Source organism: Pollicipes pollicipes, unplaced genomic scaffold (genome assembly GCF_011947565.3).
Source record: "Pollicipes pollicipes isolate AB1234 unplaced genomic scaffold, Ppol_2.1 Scaffold_4295;HRSCAF=5057_pilon_pilon_pilon, whole genome shotgun sequence".
NCBI lineage: Eukaryota > Metazoa > Arthropoda > Thecostraca > Pollicipedomorpha > Pollicipedidae > Pollicipes > Pollicipes pollicipes.
This window is the reverse complement of record NW_023596461.1, coordinates 36196257-36223040: the sequence shown is the minus strand read 5'-3', so window position 1 is coordinate 36223040 and position 26784 is coordinate 36196257. Positions and strand designations below refer to the sequence as shown.

General features: G+C 53.0%; 1 protein-coding gene across 1 annotated transcript; it reads left to right on the top strand.

The window, feature by feature from the left end:
• Positions 1–518: 518 nt before the first annotated feature.
• LOC119096978 (B lymphocyte-induced maturation protein 1 homolog) lies at positions 519–16942 on the top strand. The gene is made up of 3 exons (XM_037219982.1): positions 519–626; positions 7392–7450; positions 12954–16942. Exon 3 carries the CDS (start codon positions 13022–13024, stop codon positions 14087–14089), a length of 1068 nt encoding a protein of 355 aa, XP_037075877.1. The 5' UTR covers positions 519–626; positions 7392–7450; positions 12954–13021; the 3' UTR covers positions 14090–16942.
• Positions 16943–26784: the final 9842 nt, after the last annotated feature.

Genomic DNA, 26784 nt, shown 5'->3' with positions numbered 1-26784 from the left:
TTTTGGGTAAACTGCAATTCATCCATCGTAATCCAATTCATCCATCGTAATCCAGTTCATCCATCGTAATCCTCGCTCCTGAGATTGCGCTCACTCGCATTTCCGCAAATCTTCGAGCGCAAAAGTTGTTTGGACCATAGGCCCATCACTTGCATCCCACGCTTCCATCCGGCTCATACCGCTTAATTAGCACGTGCTGAAATGACACAGGGCCAATGTTAAGCTTAATCGGGTTCAGCTTCCGGGAACAACTCCTGGATGTCGTGGTCTGGCACCAGTAGCAAATCCGAAAGACGGGATTGCTGGCACTCGTGAGATTAGGTCTCGGGTCAAAAACCTCATCTGGCTATCGCCGAGCCCCCCCCCCCCCCTCTCGATCCTCGAGCTCGATACGCCTGTGCATCGCCTAGCTGACTTCGCTGCCGCGTGGATCTGGCCTCTGTGTCAGAGACTGTACGGGCGCCGCGGTGCCGGGCGCCGTACCTGGCCGATTTAGGTTAATGTCGGGCCGGCCGGGCTGGCGTCTGTGCGCAGTCGAGGCCGGTGCGTTGGGGTGACTGTGTGCTGGTGGTGGCGGTCCGAGCTCCGACACAGACGCCGCCGATCGGATCAGCTCTGCTGACCAGGTAAGCCAGCCGCGCAGCACCAGATGATCGTGCACGAGCAAGGGGCATCCTCATCGCTGCTGAACTCAGTCGCCGTCCTCAGACGAGTGGCGGGTGGGGATGTGTCCTGGCTTGGGATATGGAGCATCCTGTACGGTTTTGTGTGTGTTTTTTTGCAATAGGGCATGCTCCGGCCCGCTGCCTTACCTTATATCATGTGACATGTCTCACGTCAAGTAACTACGGATTGGTAAAAGGCAGGTGATGCACAAATCTGTACGTGTCCCTTATTCATGGTCAAATATGCACCGTTCCAACAGCCATCATCTGAAATTTGACGTCATGCCACAATTTCCTGGGATCGTTCACTATGTGGGGCTTGTCACCTCAAATCTTAACTTTTGTTAAGAGAGAAGCTAAACGTATAGTTTTGATCCTCTTAATGCCACAACTGCGCGTGCAGCTACCATATCACCTCACCGCTTTTAATTCACTGCACTTCGTTGTTTTTCTTCTTTGGCTTTGTTAGCCGAATTACCCGGAGGCCTGCCTTTGATGGGATAAAATGACAGAAAAACAGCGTATTTCTTGCTCTCACGGAACCTGTGTCCTATTTTAAGACAAATTTGCTCAGTGTAACCCCCATCCGCCCCTTTTCCTCCATCAATGCGCCACTTATACCTTAATGGCGTCCAAAAAGCGGCATCAATGGGACTCCCTCGCCATTGGCACCAGACAGTACCCTAGTCGAGTCGTCGCGTCAGCCGCTGGAGCTGCCGACTGCGCTGCTCCTGGCCGCGCTCAGCGTCGACCACCTGCCGGCCACGGCGTCCGTTGCCATGTCGGCCGGAGCCGTGTGCCAGAAACGGGCGCCGCCGGCGGCCGCGTGGCCCACTGGAGTTGGGCCGCTGCCGCTGCCGCCGTCCGGCCGCCCGGCCGGCCGCAGCATGCGCAAAGTCATGGCCATCGCCGGCGGCCGCGCGCTGGCCCGGATATGGTCGGCGCTGCCGCTGCCGCCGCCGCCATCCACTCGTCCGGGTGGTGCTGGTGGCCTGCTTGGCGGCACGGCCCAGGCCGGCTCTGTCGCCACGCAGGCTCAACAGAAGCGCTGACGGCAGCTGCTGACGGTAGCGCCAGAAAACCGCTTCAAAGGTGACTGGAATCGTTCTCAAGCAGGAAGTTCTAGGACTGCTCGTTGTTGCAAGATGCCAAAAGTGGTGTGACACATTTTTAGGTCACTTTTTACACTGTTGGCGGAAGAAATGTCGCCTAATATTGGATAAGTCATTTATCTTTACGTACCATACCACCAAGTCCTTTTTGCGCGTTTCACGCAAAGCATTTAACGAAAGGATTTAATGTTTGTTGCAAGTTACAGTCTGGAATACGCGGTGAAGACCACTGTCGCAACACAATTCACACCCTCCGTGTCCAACCCATATGCCACGCAAACCGCTGCTGCCCATTCTATATAATACACCACCAATATATTCCGCGGATTGTGGCGCTCCACATCAGCGCGCCACCACAAGCGTGAGAAGCACGTCCGACGTGACGCAGCATACGGTCGGCCCCGTCGTGTCCCCGGCCGCGCGCCGAGAAGCGCCTCGCCGGCGGCGGCGCCGCCTGCTGGTCGCGCTCTAACGGTGCGCCGTCCTCCGACGCCTGCTGAGTCGCGGTCGGCGGGACTGACGCGGCGGCGCGCCGAGTCTGCTGACCCACTGCGGGCGGTGTCCCGGGCCCGCGCCGCGCTGACCCCCTTGGCGCGAGGGCCGTACAGGCAGACAGCGCGAGCCGCGGCCTTGTCGATGGCCGGGAGGGGACTTGGTGGATAGTTCGCGGCTGTTAATGTGGCATGAGTTACGTTCTGTGTTGTGCTTGAGGCTATGCACCATAAATGCCGCCCGGATATGACAGAAGCGGCTTATTGTGGCCGGCGATTGGTAACTGCCACTGATGAGGCACCGTGTGTTTCCTTGCCAAATATCTGCGTAATCCTATAGCACGAAGCACTAGCACCTTCCAACGTCAACGGTCAATAGTTATTTAGTGGCCCCCGATTCTGGTCTGACCTGAGATCCATGACAGCTTTGCACAGTATTTCCTCTAGATCTTCAGGGATTGGAAACACTGCTATGAAATAGATAAAGTCAAGTTCCGTGACTTGGTACAAAAGTTTTGTTACCCTACATCGATCAGTGCAAAACATTTCATAGTTTGTCACCACGTTTCATCTCAGAGAGGCCAATCTGAGGATCTGTTCGTTAGTTCCATACACCATTTCGCACACTCCGTATCTGGCTGCGACTAGGGAACCGCGTCATTGTCGGCTGGTCCTGATCTACGCACCTCTTATCCGGGCCATCTTCCCTGCTGACGGGATCGGCCGATCGGTCAGCCGACGCACAACCCACCCGACCGCCGGGTCAGGGGTCGGCCGGCCGAAGCAGACGAGCGCTGATGGGGCTCCGGCTGCGGTTGGGCCCGCGTCGGCCGCTACGGCCTCCGGTCTCGGCCGGTGCTGCCCTACGGTCGTGTTACCGTTAGAGGGCGGCTTCCGGTGTCACGCATCGGGTGGGACGCGGCCTCGCGGCGCCGGCGCCTGGCGAGACAGGCGCAGCGTGCAGGCTCTGGAGCCTGGCGCAGGCGCGGCCAACGCTGATGACAGGCAGAGTCCGAGGTTAGAGTGCCCAAAAACCTACAACACCATCTAATGCCGCGCGTGGCCACGTGCGCTTTTTCTCAACTATTGACACGTCTTGGCTTCGTGTCGGAGCTTTGCATCGTGTGCAGTTGAGTACATTCTGGCTAGCTGCTGCTATCCTGCATGCACGTTAGCAAATTGCTTGGAAAACAGTGTTAAGTTTTCCTTGTCTTTGCGGCGACCATGCAGCCGATTTAACAAGCTCGTTGCGCGCATGGCCTTCGCTTCCAGAGTAGTGGCATGCAAAAGCACTAGTTCATATCACACAGAGATCTGTGGGTAACAGCATGCCCTGCAAACGCTTTGAACTCCCAAAATTTTTAGTTTGTGCTTTTCACAAAACAGCGCAGAACTTGCAAGAAACATTGCTATACACAGAAACATTTACAAAACATATCCATGCAGCAGTCCTGAATCCCAGTAGAAAACATACATTCACGACGAATTTAGAAAAAAAAACATTCGGCTTATTGCATGTAACATAATATCTGGCGTTATCCTCGCTGCCGTGCTCCGTGATGTGTCGATCTGTCCTGGATCCATATCGGCAGTGTCCAGCGCGAGGTCCAAACCTCCCTGGGTTCACACCGGCGGTGTCTAGGCCGGCGCTGCCGCGGTCTGCAGCGTTCAGATCGGACGGAGTGCGTCGCAGTCCTCGAGAGCTGGTGTTCCGATCCCACTGCGGTGCAGTCCCCGAGGGCTGGTGTTATACTTCAGCTGCGGTGCAGTCCCCGAGGGCTGGTGTTATACTTCAGCTGCGGTACAGTCCCCGAGGGCTGGTGTTATACTTCAGCTGCGGTGAGCTGCGGTGCAGTCCCCGAGGACTGGTGTTATGCTTCAGCTGCGGTGCAGTCCCCTAGGACTGGTGCTATACTTCAGCTGCGGTGCAATCCCCGATGACTGGTGTTATACTTCAGCTGCGGTGCAGTCCCCGAGGACTTGTGTTATGCTTCGGCTGCGGTGCAGTCCCCGAGGACTGGTGTCACGCTTCAGCTGCGGTGCAGTCCCCGGGGTCCGTGTCACGCTTTAGCTGCGGTGCAAATTCTGGCCCGTGTCTGGCTGGCCTCCTGACATGTACGTCATGGATTCATGTCGTCGTTTCATGGATTTGCGGAATCCTGTACAGTTTTCTTGGTCGCCCAAAAATATTCGATATTTCCATTTCCGACGCGACGCATATTATATCTTGAATGAAATATATCTAAACAGCCCTGAATCGGCGTAGGTTCTTAAGACGGATGTGAAATTCGTGCCAGTAATATCATGGCGTAATAAACCGTTGCGGAATGTAATTTCCGGTAGCAGCCCGCCAACCCAACGCGCAATGAGTGGCTACATTATCAGTCCGTCGTCGTGCTACCGGCTCAAGCGCACCACACTCCGTCCCACACTGCCACCGAGCAGTCCCCCTCGTCCACACGAGCGTGACAGGCGAGGCCGAACATGAGCCCACGGGTAGCCACTTCACTGAGCCAGCTCGACTGACCTATCAGGCCCGTCGAGCCGATATGGCTGCCCCATCGGGCTAAACGTGTCCCGCGCCGCCGTCTCGTCGGACCGGACGCCGTCGGCGGCCATGGCAACCGCCTCCGAGCACATCTCATGGCAGGCAGGCCCGAAGGAACTTGCCAGACTGGAACAGCCAGAAACCGGACAACTGTCGGCTTAGCGTGCTCTGTTCTTGACGAGGCCTCGACCGCGGCGTTTACGGCCGGGGCCTGCTGGCCCACTAAGCAAATAGGGGGTGTTAATGGAGTCGACAACGCGAATCTTCCAGCTATGTGGGGTTCCAACATTTCCACGCAATCTTTGCTCAGAAGTGAAGTCATTAGACAATTATCGGCAGCTGTCCATGTCGATAACAGTAATTATGGTCGGAACTAGCGTCACAACAAGCATGCGAGTTGTCTTGTGTTGATGCCACCAACGTTAGTTATGTCCCCCCTCAATGCGTCTAATTTTATGAAACGATGTGCCATTCCCTCGAAACGACCGGAGCTCTTTGGAACGTCACCACTATGAATGGCGGATGCTCTGGGTGCTTCCTTCTTCGCTTGCACCGCTGTGGTCGAGCGGCCCTGACTGGCTTTGGCCGTCGGCCTCGGAGCAGCACGAGCAGACACGGTGCCACCACCACGCGCGGCCGGACGTGCCGGTTCCGGCGAACCTCAATAGGGGGCTGGTGTATTGCACCGCCTTCTGTCCCCTATCCGACCTTATCCATACACGCTCTCTCCTCGCTCACTTATCTCACCCAAAGCGACCGGCAGCCCACCTGTGCAAGCTCTCTGCCCCCAGCCGCGCGTCCTCCTCGAGAGCGAGCCTGGTGCCGCCACTGCGCGCAGCCCACACGGCCCGGCGTATGTGGGTCAGCCGAGAGCGAGACTCTGTTGTGATGACGGCGTGGCGCGGGAAAGCCCGGCGCCGGACCACCCCTCGCCGTCCGGGACCTTGCCCGTGCGGTGCCGCGCTTTTTGTGTCAGCCACCCACCGGCGGCTGTGAGATTGGATGGCGGTCGGGAGGCGCAGCGACGCTGGTTAGTGCCGTCATATCTGGCCTGGGGTCAGTCCGGAGTGACTGATGGGGTCATGGTTGGCGGGAGTGTCACCCAGTGATGCACAGATGGATCGGCGGTGAGGGCAGTAGCTTATGAAAGGGGTTTTCTCATGCCGTTAGGTTCCGTTCAGTCCGGTTTGGTTAGCCTCAAAGACAAGATCAGCGTATCATATCCGCGTGCCTTCTCTTAATTTCAGTCAAAAACTGATATGCCGGTCGCAATTATTATAATTATTTCTTCTGCAACGTTCACAATGGCGTCGCAGCCGGATATTTGAAGCACAGTTCGCCGTTGCCATTGCCGTAAAACCCCACGCTGCTTATGGTACACGGCGTAATTCCGACCAATCCGATTTCTGGGTGGCATTGGGACGCAGGCGGCCTAGGATAGGGGCAGCGCCTGCCCCTGGTCGACGGTGGTCGTCGCCTTCCATGCCAGGAGGTTGTCCGCACGGTTTACGCGAGGGCCCAGGACATGTACCCAGTCCAAGGAGCCCGACTGTGGCCCATCCGAAAACGCAGCCCCCTCGCCTCAGCCACGCTTCTACGAGATTGCAGCCTTAAGTCGACGCTGTCTCGTGTGCCGCGGCTCTGTCCGACCGGCTATACACCACGCATGACCTGCCCCGCCTCCGCTGACCCCATATCGTGGAGACTCGGAGTGGCGCGGGTCACGTGCATGTCAATGAAGCGGCGGCACTCCAGCGGGCCGTCTCAGTGGCGTACGCGGCGCCTGCTGACGGGCCGGGCGTGCATGTGCGGCGATCCTCCCGGAGCCTCGAACAAGTGCTGGTTGTTCGCCACCCGGTTGTGCTGTGATTGGGCGGCCGACTCACTGGTTTGGCCACACGCTGTGCATATGCACCGCTGCGGGATCCACTGACTCAATGGCGTGCGGCCCCGCGTGCGGGCTCTGTGTTCTGATGCTGGCATGCATCAGTCGACCATCGGGCACGGCTCCGAGCGTTTTGCTCTGGTAAGCTGTCGGCATCTTTTACAGTTCGAGAGAGCGCTGCTGAGATTTGCGACTGTGGTGCCAGCTATGTGAGGGATTTCCCAGAAACATCTTATCCCTTACTGCAATGGAGACGTGAGACCACCGCAAAAGATGTGAGGAAATTTTAAGCTTGGTTGGTTCTGCTGCCGCCGGGCGAGACAGTATACCATCAGCTCTAAGAGGACGAGAAAGGCTACATTAATTTGGCATCGAGCCCTCAGATTGAGGATACACATTTTTTAATGAGATTTAAAATTAAACTTTGGATTGGTCGATGACAGAAGACCATCTTTGACTAAAAAATAATGTTTCATGAAAAGGGAGACCATGTTTATGTGAATTATAGAGATAAGTGGGATGAAATAAGACAAAATTATAAAAAAAACTTTTCGAGCTGAACTAAAGCGTAAGTAGTCCAAGCTCCTGTATCAAGTACAAATTCTCTCAGAATGCCCCTCCCTCAGTTTTTGTGAAACGAGGTCACGTATTCCGTACTCTGTCAATATCATATGACCTCTATGCTTGCAGGATGATGCTTCGGTCGATGGCCAACCACCTAGGCTAGTGCCGGCAAGCAACAAGTACAGGTAAGCAAACCGTGGCGTTGTTGGGAGCCTGTCCGCTTTCCAATCTCCTGTCACCAGTGCTCATTTCCTGTCGACTTCCTGTGGTGTCTGGATCTAGTGCTGGGCGGCAGTCGGCATCACAGATCTGGCACGGGGTAGGAGCCGGCATCACGGATCTGGTACCTGGTGGCGGCCGGCGTCACGGGTCTGGCACCTGGTGGCGGCCGGCGTCACGGATCTGGCACCTGGTGGGGGCCGGCATCACAGATCTGGCACCTGGTGGCGGCCGGTGTCACGGATCTGGCACGGGGTAGGAGCCGGCATCACAGATCTGGTACCTGGTGGCGGCCGGCGTCACGGGTCTGGCACTTGGTGGCGGCCGGCGTCACGGATCTGGCACCTGGTGGGGGCCGGCATCACAGATCTGGCACCTGGTGGCGGCCGGTGTCACGGATCTGGCACGGGGTAGGAGCCGGCATCACAGATCTGGTACCTGGTGGCGGCCGGCGTCACGGGTCTGGCACCTGGTGGCGGCCGGCGTCACGGATCTGGCACCTGGTGGGGGCCGGCATCACAGATCTGGCACCTGGTGGCGGCCGGTGTCACGGATCTGGCACCTGGTGGGGGCCGGCATCACGGATCTGGCACCTGGTGGCGGCCGGCGTCGCGGATCTTACACCTGGTGGCGGCCGGCGTCACGGATCTGGCACCTGTTGGGGGCCGGCATCACGGATCTGGCACCTGGTGGGGGCCGGCATCACGGATCTGGCACCTGGTAGCGGCCGGCGTCACGGATCTGGCACCTGGTAGCGGCCGGCGTCACGGATCTGGCACCTGGTGAGGGCCGGCGTCACGGATCTGGCACCTGGTGGGGGCCGGCGTCACGGATCTGGCACCTGGTGGCGGCCGGCATCATCCATCTGGCACCTGGTGGGGGCAGGCGTCACCCATCTGGCATAGACTGTGCTTGGCAAGTCGTACATTTGCTATCAACCTTAAATATAAACATAGATGTGCTTTATGGTATTTGTAAATTAGGAAAGATTATCATGGCGTACGCAACGTGTTCGGATACCGGAACAGCCATATATTTCATGACCTTCCGGATCCTACATTACGCTGAAACTTATTAAGATTCAATCATCTTGCTACAGCGCAGTCCGCGGGCTTTTTAACCACGACGCTCTGATTAAAGCCGCAACCCTTGGTCGCGCCATAATTTTCCTATTGTCGGCCTGACCATAATCTGTCGTCCATCCATGACCAGATCTTCCAGTGGCAAGTCCTACCAGGTAAATTTGCAGCAAAAGAGGAAAACGAGTCATTTCCTGGTCACACCTGTGGCGCTGGCCACTGCCGGCAGTTGCTCTGAGCCATGACACAGAGGTCAGACCGCAGCGACAATGACCGCCGTGCAGGGTGCAGGAAGCGGTCTAACGGAAGTGGGGCACCTGCCAACGGTCTCCGTTTGGAGCGCCGGCCTGGCATGGGGACCGAGCGTCGAGCCCTGCGCGTGATAGACGTGCGTGCGTGCCGTCTGCTGCTTTAACTGTTTGCATGTTTCGCCCGTTTTACTGTCATTTTGCTGGCATAGCTTCGAGTTCAAAGGTTATCGCAAGGACCTATGGACAAACGGTGCTTCATGAGTTAGTGCACGCGATTTCTTTGATCTGTCCTCTCCTGCTCCGCTTCACACATACCGGAGGCAGTTAAGATTCTGGGCCAGCGTGGCACCACGATTACGCAATAACTGACTTAATCACGGGCTGTGATGGGTCTAAAATCTGACTGCGACGGGGAGGCCGGCAATGGTGCTTCTGCTGCTCTGCGTCTGGTGCCAAAAGGCGTCTGCGTCGTTTTCCGCTGAGTCGGAAAGTCCGCAAACACCTCGTCAGTCCTTCCAACGCTGTGTTCTAAATGAATCAAGAGCCTTTTACTATTCCGACACGTTTGCCCTAGCTGTCTCATTTCGGTCATGCACTTCCGAACCAACCCCACGTCATGCTTCCGCATTGCAACCTTGTCGGGATGCCTTCGAGGCACCGCGTGGCGTTTCGCGCCTCGATCTGTTCATGAAACGCTCGTTTCCAACACAGACGCGTCGGCCGCCGGCGGGCAACCGCCCAGCCCGGCGGGGCAGTGCCACTGGAGACAATCGTGGCGCGCCTAAACGCATGGCGACACGGCGGCGCCGGCAGCGGCGGTCGGCGTCCGCCGGCGAGTTTCACTCGGAGAGTTTCCCCGCGCTGACCCTGATAGCTCCCCAGCCGTGGCCGGTGTCGGGCGCGCGCCAACTTTTTACAAGGCGCCTCCACCGGACGGATCGCAGTCTGGAACGGCGTTTCGCTTTCGGATGTCGCGAATTATTGTTTTGGGGGGTTTTGATGCGTGAAGTGATTCACGCCCCATTTAAGCTCACATGACGTTCTCAAAAAAGTGGAGCGTGGCGGGTGCTTGGCGGCTTCGGTAACGACCCTTGTCATTCGGCCCTTATGCATCCAGTTCCGTACTTGAACTTGAGGGATGGTGGCCGACAAGTAAAACTGAAGCGCACAACATTGCTACTTCAGATCGTTTATCTGTTTTGTTTTTAGAAAGCTTGTGGTCGTGACGAGGGTCAAGAGAGGCATTCGCTTACGCGTGCATTTCAACGCGGTTTTTTGTGTGCTTTAAACTGGCTGTGATATACTGATCTAATCGGACTCACCGCAGGCGGTTGGTCCTTTGTTAGAGCTACGTGGGGTGATCGTTGTCAAAATATGTCGGGCCTCGCTTATCTGTTATCTGTCAATAATGTTGTCACAACTCACCCTCCTCCGTCCTCGTCCATCTTCCTTCTACCCGTCTGACCCCTCCTCCCTCACGCTGACCAGAACGAGTCCATCCGCTTCTGTTATTCTTGGCCCTTCGCCCTTTTGGACCTGTGGTCGCTCTTTCTGTCGTAGTTAACTGTCGAGCCGTCCGTTTCAGAAGCGGTCTTCAGCTTCATGACTTGAAACATGGCCGCGTCCTCGCCACCCGAATGGTGTGGCCTTTAAACGCCGCGTCGCACCCCCTCCCCTGCCCTTCGCCGCTCAGGGTTGAACGGGCGCGCGTGCTAGTGGGCATCGCCCGCAGCCGCGCTTTCCTTGAGGCCAACGTCCGGCGCTTGAACTCAGTATTCTCGGTGTGTCGAACTTCCGGGAACGGACCCTGTAGACAACGGCATCGTGCGAATATTTTTTTTTCTGAATGTAAGACTTTCGTTGAGGGGCGTTTTTCTAAAGTAAAGATAAAGAAATCATAAGCTTTGTGCTACTGATGCGACGGCACAGCTGGGTACCTAAACGGCTGACGTCCAAGAACTGATGTCATTTGGCTCGTGTACGCCCCTTTCTTGGAACCAGTGCGCCAACCGAAAAGCATTGCAATAAACACAGCAGCGGTCTGTGCTATGAAATCGAAGACTGCAGCTCGCTACACGAAAGAGATTCAGCCAGCTCCAGCTCCCGGAAACATCCATCATCACGTGTGGCTGATATGACAGCCATGTTCTTGATTCCTCCTGCGATCCTGCAATCGATCAGGCTAGGTCATGAATAACCCGTGTATTTAGCTTCTACCTCTGGTGCGTTGTAATTTCCAGCGCCTCTCCAGCCAGCGTCTGGCATCACTTTCCATTGGCAGCCGGTCGCCTTTTCACCCAGCGGCCCGACCGGTTGGGGCCCATCTGGGCTGCAGGCAAGCCTCAGCCGGATGCTGGGAGCTGGGAGCTGGGAGCCGGAACTGCGCGCCCGGCAGCGTCTTCTACGTTTCCGGGAGACGGTGCTTCGAGCCAGCTCTCGCCGATCTGCAAAGCATGCAGTTTTCTAGGCAGTGGGGCCTCAGAGACATAAATTGGCGGGATGACAGAATGAGCTTGACCATGGCGTGCCGGCCGGCTGACGACCGTCGTGTGCTAACGGTGTCTGCGTTCCCTCAAGCCCAAAAATGGCTCACCGCGTTTGGCACCTGGCTTTGGTCTGTGCTTTTTACACGACGTATCCAGCAAATTATTCGGACAGTTCTGGGTGAAAGCTCACGTGAAATGCTTCTACATCAAAGAGCATTGCTCCATTTAATGATGCTGATGGACCAAACAGGAATCATCCCGCACATTCAAAATTTGGCTGATGATTGTATGACGTCCTGGCTCATAAATCTGGCTGATGATTGCATGACGTCCCGGGTCATAAATCTTACTCGTCTTTGATTCCGTATTTTATCTGACACGCGTGCACCTCGAGCCCCTTTGCTTTCTTCGGTGACGTTCTTGCAGTCGGGGCACTCCACGTGTGAACAAATTTTGCACACAGAAGATATAGCGTGTCCTTGGCTGCCCATCGTGATTTCCTCGAAGTGGCGTGAGCTGCTGGCGCGGCGCCTCCTCGCTGCACGGGGTCCTTGATCTTGGACGTGGAATTTCGCTGGAAACCAGGAACAGTTCAATGCCCGGCCGGACACAATGCCGTCTGGCCTTGATGATGCGTCATACCAGTTGACTCGATGCAGGAAACACATGCGTCTAGCCGGCTTTAGCTGGCTCGCTGCAAAAGCTGTGGGCCATGCACGCACGAGTTGCACCTTTCATGGCTGCCCGGTTTCCGTGCTCTTGGTAGCTGGAGAGCGCATGCTGTTTCCAATAGTCACGCTAATCTGTGACTTATGTTTATGCATATGCATATGTCTGCTCTCTGCAAGATGCTAGAGACCACGTGCGTCTTGCCAGCAAAATAGGATCTCATTGTTTGTCAACACACGGTGATCGTATATTCCGCATCTTTGGTGGCGCCATGATGTATGAATTTGCCGGGTGATATATACGCATACTTTAATACAGTTTCACCAGCTCATGACCCCGATAATCTGTCAGTTTTACGGGCACGTTGTTTTTCAAAATAAGGCATGCGACACTGCCAACCAGTTTCCTCTGTTATCGCCTGTTGTGTTCAACGACTGGGAAGCTCTTTTGTGTGCAGGGACAATCAGTTTGTGGCCCAACACACTTTAAATCCAATTTTTGGTCACATCCGCTGAGAAGAGCCTGCTAAGCAGCTTTGTGTTAATGAAAGTACCAGGTTATGTTCAGGTTAAACAGCATAGATTCGGGTACCTAATTAACAACAACAACAATATCCAGAGCATAGTATGCGAGCGTGTGTATGCTCTTGCACATATTGCAGAGTGTTTGTCTTTAAAATGTCGATTTAAATGTTTCTGGCTTGGTAGAATTCCCGCGATACATGCTCTTTTCGTTTGCATTACTTCCGCATTTAAGATCATCTTAAGAGGAGCTCAAATACAACGGCTGGCATAGACAAGAAACTGGAACAACATCTGCATCCCCAAGGCCGTGCCTTTGGACAGCTCATGATTCGCACTTCCTTTAGACCACAAAAAGGACGCCAATAACTGGCCCTCGTCTGATGAACGCTTGGGCCGACGGCGTCCACCGCGCGCCCTCCCCGCTAACTGGCGCCCTTGACATGACGCCCACCTATTGCAGCCGCTGAGTATGCTGATCGCTGGTGACCAGGTCGGCTGGAAGTGGTCCACTGAGCCGGCCGCCTCGCCATGAAGCTGTATCAGCAGACGTCGCCCGACTGCGTGCAGGCTTGGACGCGGGAGGACTTCGGCTTCAGCGGCGACGCCAAGGCCGGCCTCGCCACCAGCCTCGAGCACATCTTCCCGCCGCAGTCGCCGGCACCCTCGTCGTCCACCGCCTCGTGTGCGGCCTCCTCCAGCTTCACAGAGCTGAAGCCGGTGCCACCGCTCAAGGCGCTAACCCAATGTGACTATGTGGGGAGTTCGGGTGAAGCGGCCGGCTCGCCGGGCTACTACCCGGCACCCGAACCGGGTCCCGGCACGCCTGAGGTGGTGTCCACCACCACCAGCGGCATGGGCGAGCTAGGCGAGTCGGTAATGATGAAGCCTGCCGAGCCGGGCACGCTCGAGACGTTCCCGGCCGCTGACATGGCCGACGACGACTTCGCCGCCATCATCGGCAACGCCATGGTCGACCCGCAGCTGGTCGTGCCCGAGAACATGGACCTCGGCAACTTCACCAGCTCGGACATGCACGACTTAGAGGCGTGGATCGATGGCCAGTCGCAGGCGCAGCTGCAGCGGTACGGCGCCGCCAGCCAGGCGCACACCGCCGCCGTCCACCCGGGCCTGCCGTACAGCGCCGCCAGCCCCATGCTGCAGAACCTGCTGTCAGGCCACAGCTACGCGCCACCGCGCACCGCGCACCCGCCTGGCTACGGTAGTCTGCTGCAAGGCGGCCAGCTACACCAGCGCCTGCAGCGGCCGTTGGCCACCTACAGCCCGCCCAGCTATGCGGCCAGCGGCGGCGAGACTCTCGCGCAGCAGGCCGAGTCGGGCACCAGCGCCAAGAAACGGCGCGCGCTTGCGCGCTCCTTCATCAAAATGTCGATCGCATCGGAGGGCACCAAGGACCGGCCTATGCACCGCTGCACCATCTGCAACCGCGGCTTCCTCAACAAGAGCAACATCAAGGTGCACCTGCGCACGCACACCGGCGAGAAGCCGTTCAAGTGCGAGACGTGCAGTAAGGCGTTTAGGCAAAAGGCGCACCTCATCAAACACTATCACATCCATAAGCGCATCAGCAGGGACTGACGTGGTGGCCATGCGGTGGGCGCGTTCGGACCCGGTGGTGCGCGTGAGTGGTGCGCGCGCACATCGATCTTTCAAGGCTGGCCACGGCCGCCGCGCCGCGCCCGGAGAAAGCCGCAGCGACCTACTGACGGGTCAGCAGCGGCGTGACTTCCCGTGTCGCCACGCCGCCGCCCGGCATGCCGGGAGATGTCCCACCGACCCCCTCCCCCGCCTCACAGTCACCCACGGCCCCGCTTCCGGGGCACGTTTGGACCAACTTCCGGTTTGCGTGGCCGCCGCCGAACCGGCTCAGCCCAGCCCGACCCGGTGCGGCCGGCTGGCCGACCGGCGACAGCGGTCTGGTTCGCATGTGGGTCAGTTGGATCCGGAGGGCTCGTATCTAGGCCGATGCCCTGCACGGCCACAACACGGCTGATGCGCATGCGCAGAACGCGGCGACGAGCGGGTCAGACGCCGGGCGGAAGACAGGAGGTGGGATTCGTAGGGTGATGGGGAACAGGGGTTAGTCACGGACCGTGACATGCGCTAAAGACACATGTCTCACAGGAGGATGTTTAAGTCGTGGCCTGAGCGGCTGTCAGCAGGAGGGACCCCTGCCTCTTGCGAGGTGCTTTCTGGCACGTACTTCAACTGCGATCGCGGCTGAAGCCTTGAAGAAAAGCAGTATGCTGTGTCTGGACAAAGCCACTGCAGCTTAAGTTTGTATCTTGGCTTGGAAAAGTTTATTCTAATCGGTTGCACGCTCTGCACAAAGCCCCGCACAACCATCATCCTACTGCAACGCGCCGTTTCAGCTGTATCATTTTCGTCTGCCGGCTGGCGCGGAGTGGCTCTGGAATCAGATGGGGTCGGTGAGGCGCGCGCAAGCATTCCGGCCAGTGCTGGCATCCTTCATGACTCGCGGTGGAAAGCCGTTGTCCCAGATAACCGTAACACTTCTGGCCGGCGGGTACGCTGCGCGCGCGCGCGCGCGGGCAGGGCGGCGGCAGCGGCGCCGAGTGGGCCCGCAGCTGCCCACGCCGGCGACGGTCTGGAGTCACCCCTGTCGACCCACGGTCGACCCCGCGGCGGCCGGGGTAAGGCGGCCCGGCACCGGGAGGACTCGAACGGCACTGCGACGCGGACCGCACTTGTTCTAATCCAGGTCAGCCAACAAAGGCAGGCGAGTGACACAGAAACGCGCTGCGTCTCGGCGCAACGGTCAGTTGCGCCCCGTAAGTGTTCTGTCGTTGAGCTACCGTCAACAGAGCGCACAAAAAATGACGCCACACATCCACCGCGACTTCGGGACAACGCAGGATTGGCGAGTTATTGCGACTGGAGCTGGTGGCTGGGCCAAAGCATGCAGTCGTGCATTTGCGGGGGTTTCCCTCCTGCTGAGGTCGCTGATGGTCAGCGGGGGCGATGCCGGGTGAGAGGGACCAAGGGGCCGAGCCGTTGTGATAGGGGCCAGGTAACGCCCCGCCCACCCAAGGAAGCGCCCTTGGGCGCGCTGAATGACATAACAACTCCGTCCTGATCGGTACAAACGAGGACGGGTGGGCGATGCAATCACTGACAGTGCCCGCCCCCCGTCTGTTGTTAACTTGTTAAATTACCGTCGTCTATTTATACTGTTGTTGCTGACTCCACTGTAGAATCTCTTCGAGTGTGTATGCAGTGTTTGATCGGTGATGTGTGACCTCCCACCGGTGGGCCGGGTCACTTTGCATATGCATGTGTGTTTGTCGGTGCTGTGCGCCGATCTCTTGTTGATTTTGTTGTTGCAATGCCAGGAGTGATTTTACTCTTGGGTCCAGATAGCGTAGATGCTTCTTCCAAGCAGTGCGATGTGTTCTTGTGACGGCTCAGCTCTAAACATTGCACGAGGTCTCAGATATTTGTGCTCTGAGTGGTTTTGCGGTCGCCTCAATTTAGTCACAATGTGTTCATAATACATGCGAAAGAGTAGCTTTTGTAATACAGAGTAGTTTCCGGGCGGAAATATTGACCTGTTTCGATGGCGCTGCGTGTTTCATTCTTCTGGCGTCCTATCTATCATTCTCCCTTGCTGTTTTTCCAGCTATAGCTGTATGGTTGTGGAGACGCAGGAAATGTGCGAATAAAAATCAATTTTAGACAAAAACCTTGGTTTGATTCGGCATGCAACACCTTTATCTCTGAACTCTCTCCTTGTGTTGTGCTTTTCATATCTTTCTTAAAACTATTTTGCTTGGTTCTTCACCGCCCCAAAACTGTTCGCTGTTCTATTGCTCGTGAGTTGATCATGAAAGCAAGACCTCCCGAGCTTTGACACAATTTCCAGGCACCATCATCTGTGACTTTGGGCCGGTGTGTGGGAATGGACTTTATTTCGATCACAGTTTACTTCGCTCTTAGTCTTGCTCATGTGCTTTTTCCTGGAACGGAATGGCAGAGCAATTAGGTACTACCTGTTTTATTGTCTTCCTTTGCTTGATTCCGAAAATCCTTGCAATATACGCGCAGAAGGTTTTGCAGGTGAGCAAAAGAATGTGATCGGCGACGCAAGGTGAGAAGGTGAGTTCTCATCCATCACCATGTTCTGAAGAAAGGCGTGGCACATTCACCGGTGTGTGTCAGCTGTAAGTTGACATCAAGCCAAGAAAATAGAATCAATGCAGTGTGTCATTGCTGTCTTGTTCAATGTTCCTGACACTTAATCATTGCGCGGCCCACATGTGTCGTCCGTGTCATAGGACAAGACAATGTTGATGTTCCTGTAAGCAATGGATCAGCTCACTGTGATGTTGCGGGTAGTGATATTGCGCGTGTGCTGTTCTCGCGCACAAAACTGTAAGGATGTACCAATTATAATAAAACTAGAGGTAGCAGTCTCGTGTCATGTCATTTCGTCAAAAAGTGCATCATGCGAGTCAGAGGATGGCTTATGTCAAAGGGAAGTGAGATGCCAAAGTCAATGCGCGCATCACTTTTGATGGCACATAGCGAGCAAGGAAATTACATGGTAAGCACGAAGTTCGGTAGCAAGTGGCTTGCGTGTCAGCCCGCATATATATATACATACATATATATATATATATATATATATATATATATATATATATATATACGTATTTTCCTGCATAAACGCAGGATCATGATCATGTGTTATGTATACTTGAAGTAAGACAATGAAAATAAAAACAAAGAAGATTAGAATACAAAACGATATGGATGGGCTGAATCTCCGAGGCAATATATTTACCCCAAGGTCAATATTCTACATATTCAAGCACGCGTCATCTTTCAGTCAGTACACGATGCACCAATCACTGCAGAGGCCAGCAGATAGCAGCCCTGACTAAGCCTAGGTCACTGGTGCCGTCACCAGTTGCCCTGACCTTACAAGTCCGACACGCCACTGCCCATTAATCTTTTCCGGTATCGAATCCCAGTTTCTGGGACGCCGCTCCAAGGCTCTGGTCTGGATCAGCCATGAACAGCACCATCATTGGTTTCCCTCGGACGCAGACCCCTGGCACCGCAGCTGGTGTGTCTCCTACTTCGGTCTGATGGTCATACAAAGTTCTCCGATATATGGTTTGAACCTGTTAAACTGGTGATATATTGACGCCACCATGTCAAATATATCGCATCTTGCCAATGGAGCTTTAGGACGCACTCATCTGCGAAGGCTTTATGTCGTCACTTGCCTCCCACTCTGGCAGGAAGGGCGGGCAACGCAAGAAATCGAATTTGGTTTTCCAGACGCGCATCTTAACCACTTCACTACCGCCACCCCAGCTCAGATACCGTGAACCTGAAACTTAAATTGCAGATCATACAGAAGTAAAAGCGTTCTTTTCCGTGGTAAAAAAGACAGGAAAATGGAGAAATATATATGTTGATATTTCGGGAGCATGCCTTTTTCGAAACGAATAGCAGCAATAGATTCAAAATTGCCTGCCGATGATCCTACTGTGTTTTTTTCAGTTTTTGTTCCTTAATCAGTGGGCCACAGTTTCTACAGGTCACCAACAATTAGGAAATTACACAAGGAGCAGTTGCCAGCCATTTCAACGATCCAGTGCATATCTAAGAATTGGAAAAAGAAAAAAATCATGTAAATGCCAACGAGTTTAGGTAGGCAGGTATTACGCATTACGCTTCATCCAAATGTGTAAGCGGTTTCAAGTACACAAGCATCACATATTGCGCATTACTTATCCATGCAAGCGATTTCAATTAAACTGGCATCGCGCATCACGCGTCAGGCATTGCTCATACACGTAAACAATTAAGCTACCACGCATCACACATCAAGGCACTTATCAAGTTCGCATAATCGGCCGTGGTAAGCCCTGAGCGTTACGTTCTTGTCCTCAGCTCTTCATAGGAATAATTGACTTATTTTCTTGCCTAGATGGCCTTGTGCTCTGTAGATGACTTTGAGCTCAAAAAGAAACACAGGGTCCATATCTTCCTGGGTTTCAGCCTGAGCGTGTTTAGTCATAAAAAGGTCACAGAAAGGGCATTCTGTTTTATTTTTAGTTTCTCGCAAGTGTTCATTATATACAAAACAAATAGCGCATTCACTTCCCGGTATGGACCATGTCTCCAATTTTTTTCACACAGTCGACACGTAATTTCATGAGCAACGTTCAAAGGGTCTGCACGCAAAGAGCACGGTTTACGAAATTCAGTTTAAACTGTATGTAAAACATGGGATGTCTATTTCGGGGAGTTCATACGCCCTGAGCGTTTGAGATACAATGAGCACCTGCACGCTAAAATAAAACAGAGAATACACCTTTCGGTGGCCTTATTTTTTTTTGGCTAACTATCCTCAGGCTGAAATTGAGGGAAGTATGACCATTATGCCCGTTTTAGAGCTCAGTCACCTACAATGCACAGGATTATACGGACAGGAAATTAAGTAAATCTTTTCTTATAAAAGGTCGGCGACCAGACATACAGGCCAGGGCTCATACAGGGCTCATCGTGGCCGATTATGTGAACGTGATGTGTGATGCGTGTTAGCTTAACCGTCTGCGTGTGTGTGTACCCGTATATAATTGCCCGTAGTACGTGCAACCGTCTACGGGCAATTCCTGACGCGTGATGCGCGATGCCAGTTTAATTCAAATCGCTTGCATCGATAAGTGATGTGCTATGTGTGATGTCTGTTTATTTAAAATCACTTGCATATTTGAATAAAGCGTAATGCATGGTGTCTGTTTATTTGAATTCGTTGACATGTACACGTATTTTTCGCGTATTCTAATTCTTAGATGTGCACTATTATCATAGCAATGGCTGGTAGTTGCTCCTTGTTTTATCTCCTGAATGTTGGTGACCTTAAACACGCGTCCGGGTGGCCGGTTGGACACCATTCCCCCCATGGGCGTAGGAACAGGGGGCCAGGGAGGCCATGGCCCCCCGCTTTCCAAGGAGGGAGGCCAGCAATGTTAACCGCCCCCCCCCCCCACACACTTTTCAGATTAAGGTTGCATTTGGCCTATTTTTGCACAGCATTAAACATGCATGCCGATTTGCCCAGTTCATCAGCCATCTCCCTTCAGATGCGTCATCTTTTTCGTTTGACCATTGGCCATCGCTCAGTGTTACAGCCACAAGGCCGACGCCGCACGGCCTGGAAACTGCAACGCCGGGCGTCGAGGCTGTTATTGCTATGACTTGCGAGCACGCAGGTTCAACACCATATTACGTACCTTTCTTATCAGTGATCAGCTCTGACAGTATATTGAGCATTATAAGACGAACGTGGGTAGCCATGTTGATACAAATTATGAACCCCATTTCATCTGCAATCTACAGTCACGGAGAACTTAATATCTCTGAGGAGCGTAGAAAAACATGGAACTGCAGTCTATGTGAAAACTACCGGACTGCCTGCGGTGATCAGGGATGTTGTTGCGTCAACAAGGGCCACTGTGCTGATTCAGGGCTAGCTGTGCGGATCCGAAGGCCTCCCGTGTCAGGAATGGGAACAATGTGGTATGATATATCCTTCTAATGACCTCCGGATGGAGCAAGAGATCCCGCCCCGTGCCACTAGAATGATAGCCAGAAGACACTTCGTGATGGGACGGAATGGCCCTTCAGCCCTTGACCGGAAACGGTAATGTACCCCTGGAGTTCCACTCAAGAAGCCCCTTGCCTGGAAGGGAATAAAGGGTCTCATTATTGTTGAGTAGAGTGGGGCTGTTATTATTGTGCAGGAACCGCGCTATACATCTTCCATGGCCTTCTTAGAGGTCAGGGTAGGTCATTGACCTAAAATTGACCCAGGTCAACATTTTGTTTTAGGAACATACCGCCTAGCGAAATTTTTGTCACTCGGTGAAATACAAAACTCAAAGCAATCTTGTATAATTTTGTCACCTTGACCTTCAAAAGGTCCAACAAGGTCACTGACCTTAGATGAACGTGAGAACTTTTGCTTAGAAACGTTAACTAGATTCTGGGGCTTTTTCAAGACCCCGCGGAGCCCGCGCTTCCTGCCAGGGTGAGAGGCAGGCGACGCCATATAGCCTCAGCAGCTGAGTGCCTCGTAAAGCCCCAATAACACACACACAGACACTTTGGAGACCAGCCTGGAACTTGACCTTGTTTGACCATTTTTGACCCAAAGGTCATAGCGTAGGAGCCTGAAACCTTGACCTAAGTGAGTTCTCGTACAGGTCAATACGCCCTGCAGCTTTCGTGTTTCTAGCTTTCTTAGTTCCCGAGATCTCAGGGGAGGGGGAGGGGCGTTCAGATTGACCCCCACTCGAGCGAAAGGTATCTAGCCGGCCACCCGGGCGCGTGTTAAAGCGAGAAACGTCCCTGCCGGCCAATTGTGAATGCCATTAGAACATTTTCATCCATCCAGACTTTACGCGCTCGACGACATGCAGGTTGGCACGAATGAAAATGGCGCGAACGATCAGCTGATCGGCTGAAGCAACCGATGACCGTAACCGCGCAAGCCCGAACTGCAGTGAAGCAGATTTCGCATGAGACCAAGGGAAATTTATCCGCGATACAGGTATATATAATATGGATGTGATAACAATAGTTTTTTATATGCACAGTTCGTTTAACTGTTTTGCTTAGTCTTTGGTAATGGAGGTAGGTACACCGTGTGCTCAGGGCAAGGGCAGCAGAGAGCACTTGACAGACATCAAGCACAGAGCACATGACGAGAGTGACATCACAATCGGTGTGTCTTTCACTATGGAACAATTCTGGATTGGACAGTTCAGGGAAGGGACACTCTGCGCAGAGAAACAAACACCAAAAGCCTTCGTTGTCATTGGGGCTTTACAACACACTTCGCTACTGAGACTATATGGCGTCGACTGCCCCTCACTGTGAAAGAAAGGGCTGGCACCTCAGGGAATCGAAGCCCGTGTCTCTGGTTTCCCGACTGCGCAGTGGTTAACGCAGAAGCGTTAACAACTAGACTATTGTCACCCTAACCTTCTAACCAGCAGCCTTCTTTTCGGGGCATCATAACATTTATTTCCCAGGGGCACATAATTCCAGGAGGCATCACAATGCCCGTGCCTCTCTATTAACGAGATTACGCATCGGTCCATTCAGCCAAGGGACACCTTTTTTCGGATCACCACAACATTTATGTCGTTAAGACACCAAATGGAAGTGGGCGATTAAAAGAGCGGTTGAAGACGATCCAAAGTTTTCCTTATAAGGGACGCCTTAATACCGGGACGCCACAATATCCCTGTCTTACATTCTGGCAAAATCCTGGTTCGGCACCTTCGGTATAAAAACGAATCAAGAACCTTCATGCCGAGCATCATATTTTTTAGCTTTATGGGGCAACCAATTTCAACTGGAACACCATAAACGGCCAAAACGTTTATTTTAAAGCGATGCAAAATTTCAGGGGCACATGAAATGGCCCCAATGCTTTATTTTCACGGGGAACCGAATCAAGAACGACGCATTCCCCCCCCCCCCCCACCGTACCTCTTAGGTCCCGAGAGTCCCAAGGGTTCCGAGGGTGTTTTTTGGTCCCTTGGGGCCGAAGATCAAAGGACCGATTAACGAGTCCGATGGGCAGGCTAAAGCTTACATGGAGGTTATTGATCGGAGGCCCGTGTGCCTGTGTCTCTATCTGAGGCAGCTGACTGGGACTAACAATATCGAACAGTCTGTTCCGTGCCATTCTGAGGCCTAGTGGTCATTTCCCAAGCAGGGACAAGGCCATGGTCTGTAAATGTCTACCCGACGGCATCCTACATTCCATCGGTAAGGCTCAAATAATGAAGGAACAACACTGCTGGTCAGTGGCCACAGCCCCTAGAAGTAGACCATGTGTCGGTAATGAGCCTCGGTTCGGCCAAGAGCACCTGAACCATCGTCCCTATTTGCTGGATAGGGACGATGATGGAACCAGGTGTGTGAAAGGGCCTGTTATGCTGGTCTGGCCCCTTCCGACAATGAAAAGATTCACCAGAAATAACAAAAAAGGGTCCACATATACAATGATAGAGTGCCTGTGCCAGTGCCTGGGCCAGTCATAGACAACAGTACCGGGCGAGGGATCCTCCACACAGTTTCAACTAGGGGCCGGTAAGGCAAATCAGTGTCTCGGCACCATTTGTTAGCCTTCCTGTGCCAGTGAAGAGTCTGTTTGCATCAGCGAGGGCCCCTGCGCCGATCCGTTGCTGGATGTCTCAGTTAGAGGGCCAGCCACATCGAGGAGAGGACCGGTTGTGATGTATCCTTCTGAGTGTCTCCGTGCGGTCCTGGGGGCCATCACTAAACTAAAAGCCGCTGGAGACCCCAGATGGGACGTAATGCCCTTTAGCTCCTGCCGCGAACGTCTAACCAATGCAATTTACTTGGCTGACCAGTTGATTCTCTGAACGGAATTAGCAGCTGCAGCATTACGAGCAAGAGAGATTACGCCATTGTGCCCTGCATTCGTGGTGATATATGAGGTAACCCGTCCCGATTACCAAGCCAAAAATTCGCTAGTGAAGCATCCAGCCGAGACACCTTTTACACACGTACCAAATGATTTCATAAAGCGTTGGAAAGATCCGATTTCCGCTGCGTGGTCATCTCCACCCTCTGTTGACCACTGCCAGGTGTTGCTGGAAGGTTCCGTATCCTACAGAGGTGTAGATACAGCATTTTTGTTCCGACGTCTCACAGAGCAGCTTAAAGGGGGGGGGGGGGGGAGTGGCACCAAGCAATCTTTTCCAGCCCGCCCACAATACTCTCCTCACGCGCCAAGCACGTACACAAAACACTGGAATTCTGTCATCTGCGCACGAAACAAGGAAGCTCAACATTCTGAATGCACATGAGTGCATCTCATTCATGACCACGCACGACTTCTAAGCAAGCAAATGAATCAAACTATTGAATCATCTCTTTGCACCAGCATCACACATAAATCCCTTAGACAAGGAACAAGGCATTGATAAACGGCGCGGGCATCGGATAATTGGCATGCATTATTGTGATTTGCTGTGTTTATTGTAATCTTCAGTGTGCGATGCTAATGATGTGTTCTGCACGGCTAAAGAATTGTCTGTTGTTACCAAACCAAAATGGCAGTGAATGCCGTCCAATTAAAAGGTTTTTACTGTTTGCACGCTTGTGTTCTATGTACTGATTTTAAGCGTTTAAAATGTCGACATGAAATAAAGAGCCAGATGTAAAGAAGAGCCCTCCACCAGTCATACACCGTGCAACTTCCGCGAGCTCCATCTGTCAGTCATCAGGGAGTATATACGTATACATATATATATACATATATATATATATATATATATATACCATTATCAAGCGATCTGTGCGAATCGAGCAAATGCACTAGCTAAAACTGACAAGACACCATATCGGAGTAATCAGAAGCAGTGAACGCCACGGTAATTGCGTCTCCACACATCTACAACGCCAATATACTAGAAGACAATAGAAGGCCTCTTACTTTGTGAACTCCCCAGAGTTCAGGGTTCCGTCCACCAAAAATCCTCGCATTCCGACCATTGAGTATTGGTCGGAATGCGAGCATTTATATATATATATATATATATATATATATATATATATTCCGACCAATATTATTATGTATGTAATTTGTATACGGGAACCTAGCTTGCTGCGCGCAGCCTTAGAAAACTAAGCGTGCTACGTTTGCAAACACATGGAGCTTGTTTATTTTTTCCAGATCATGGTGAATCCTGTGATTCTGAGACTAAGTTTTTTGAGAGCTTGACAACATGCGCTGAAATTGGCTGCCACATGCCATCAAAATCAAGCGCAAACTTTATTCCTAGCTTATATACGGCTAGCCGGCTAGTCGATGGGATCAACTGATGGCTGAGGACCAGTGCAGAGTTTTTGCTTCGTCTGTGGTAATGAAGTACAAATTATCTTTGTAGTCAAAATCAACAAAAAACGAAGTGCAAGATTACACTGGAAAAACGCTGTGTCACCACTAACCTGTGACTTCAGCAATGATGTATAATTTGTATTATATTTCTGTAACCGGTTGAAATCTATCCTGATTAAAGCTTCTTTGTTTAGCAGCATGTTATGGCTCAACCTGCTCTTATAGTGAAACGTCAACGTTTTGACATATGCGCTACACATGCTTAGGCTGCGAGCGTTAGCCAGCACAAATAAATACTGAACTTTGAATTTCATCTACTTGGGATGGTTTGTTGTAATATGTTCTGGTCTGTTAAATTTGTTTTTATTTTTGAAATTTTGTCACCAATTAGCTTGCAAAATTCTCAGCTTTTGTGACCTACCATCTCTGGTAAATCAGAGGCCCTGAGGGACGGCACCTGAGTGATCGGAACTGCCGCGGCAGGCCATCAAAGAGGCTCCCGTCAGCAGTGAGGGGTCCTTATAGCAAGCACGAAGAACCTAACACCAATATGGTGGGACCCCTGAACAATCGAGAGTACTCCGGCAGGCTGACATACAGGGTCCCGTCAGAGTACAGCATCCTTTGTGCAAAGGCGGAATAACCCAAGATCAGTGTACAGGAATTAATGCCTCCGTGTGATCAACAGTGCCCGGGCAGGTTAACAAAAAGAGCCCTGACAAGTGAAGGGCCCTCAGCAAATGAGATCAAAAGAGAAAGAGCCATAGATCAATGAAGCAGGCCCCTGAGCATCGAGTGTCTCGGTGCGCTGCCTTATGTGGGCCCCAGCAACAGCACGAAGTCCTGCAGTCCAGTGGAAAGTACCCGATAGCAATATGAAGGGCCCCTGCACAACCAATCGCATCCTGGCCTATGGAACCCCGCAGCAACGGCGGGGCGGGAGAGCCCGCCTGCCCGCCGGGCGCAGCGGTCCCGGCCAAGCCGCGCCGCCCGCCGCGTCTCCGGCCGCGGCGCCACCCGGCGCACCCGCGCCCAAGCCGCCGGTGGGCTCCGGGGCGCGGCCGCGCCTCGGCCGGACACGGCCGCTAGGCGTCTAGGTAATCTATAGTGGCCATGGTGCACTGCACGTATCACGTGATCGTCGGTGGAGTGACAGGTTGACTGTGTCATCTTTGGACGAAGGAGGGGAATAGCAGCAGGAGTCGAGAATGTTTCTGTAGTGTCATCTAGCGGCAGGAATCCAAACTAACCTAAGTGCCGGAATGCTTCACGTGTTGAACACTGGACTTTACGACTGTGGACTTTGCGACTCTGGACGTTTCGCGCCTGGACCTTATAAACGTCCCCAATAAGTACGGGGTTGGTCGCATGCTGGACGTTATGAATGCCGGATGTTCCGATCCTGGACGATATGAGCACCGGACGACACAATCTTGGACGTTTTGATGACTCCCAACATTGCAGAGCGTACACACTGGAAAAAGGAAGGCAAATAAAATATATTACTTTCATATTGGTGAACAAGGAGCACAATTAGATTTCTTCCGCAACAGCAGCTACTTTAAAAAATAAAAAAAATGTTCAGAAGGACTTCGAGGAAACTGGTATTACTGATAAAATCATAAGCCTCTGATCTAACAATAAGGAAGCAAAGAAATAGGTGGCACATTCCGTTTAAAAAGACAGATTGCCTCCCTTCAACATAAAGTGGTAAATGTTGAGGGCCTGAAGGGCCCGTACAACATCCATCGTAAAAATGCAGATGTTAGGCCATGCCGGTCTCAGCTGGCGCCCCCAAGTATTCATAAAAATCAATGCCACTGTTTGGGGTGATGAATATTGCATGTTAAATGATGTGAATGGAACTGTCTAGAAACGTTTTTCATTTAATTTTCCTTAGAACGGGCATGGTATTCCGCTTCGAAAGGCAAATTGTACCTGCAGCACATGTGAACCGTTTGAAATGCTGTCACGTATGCGCCTCGCCTTCGGCAGTAGCGATATACATGAAGACGCTGTCATGATAGAGTGATCACCAGGTGGCACTCAGCTCCCGTTGGGCTCGTCTTAGAAGGAGACCTTCTCATAGTTACTGCACCGTAAAGAAAGCATGTTAAAATTACGATACCGTGCAACACGACATCAGAACATGTGACTTCCTACAATATGACTCAAAAGGCAACGGTGTAATACTGAGCCAGTCGGGTAAAATGCGCGTAGGTGCCTACGCCATACTTTTCAAACAATTTGCATTATCTTATTAGTTTGAGCAAAGGTATCAGTCAAATGGCACATCGGATGTGCCATCCAGTTCTCCGCATTGCGTTGGTATGCATTTTTTGTCATTTTTGGG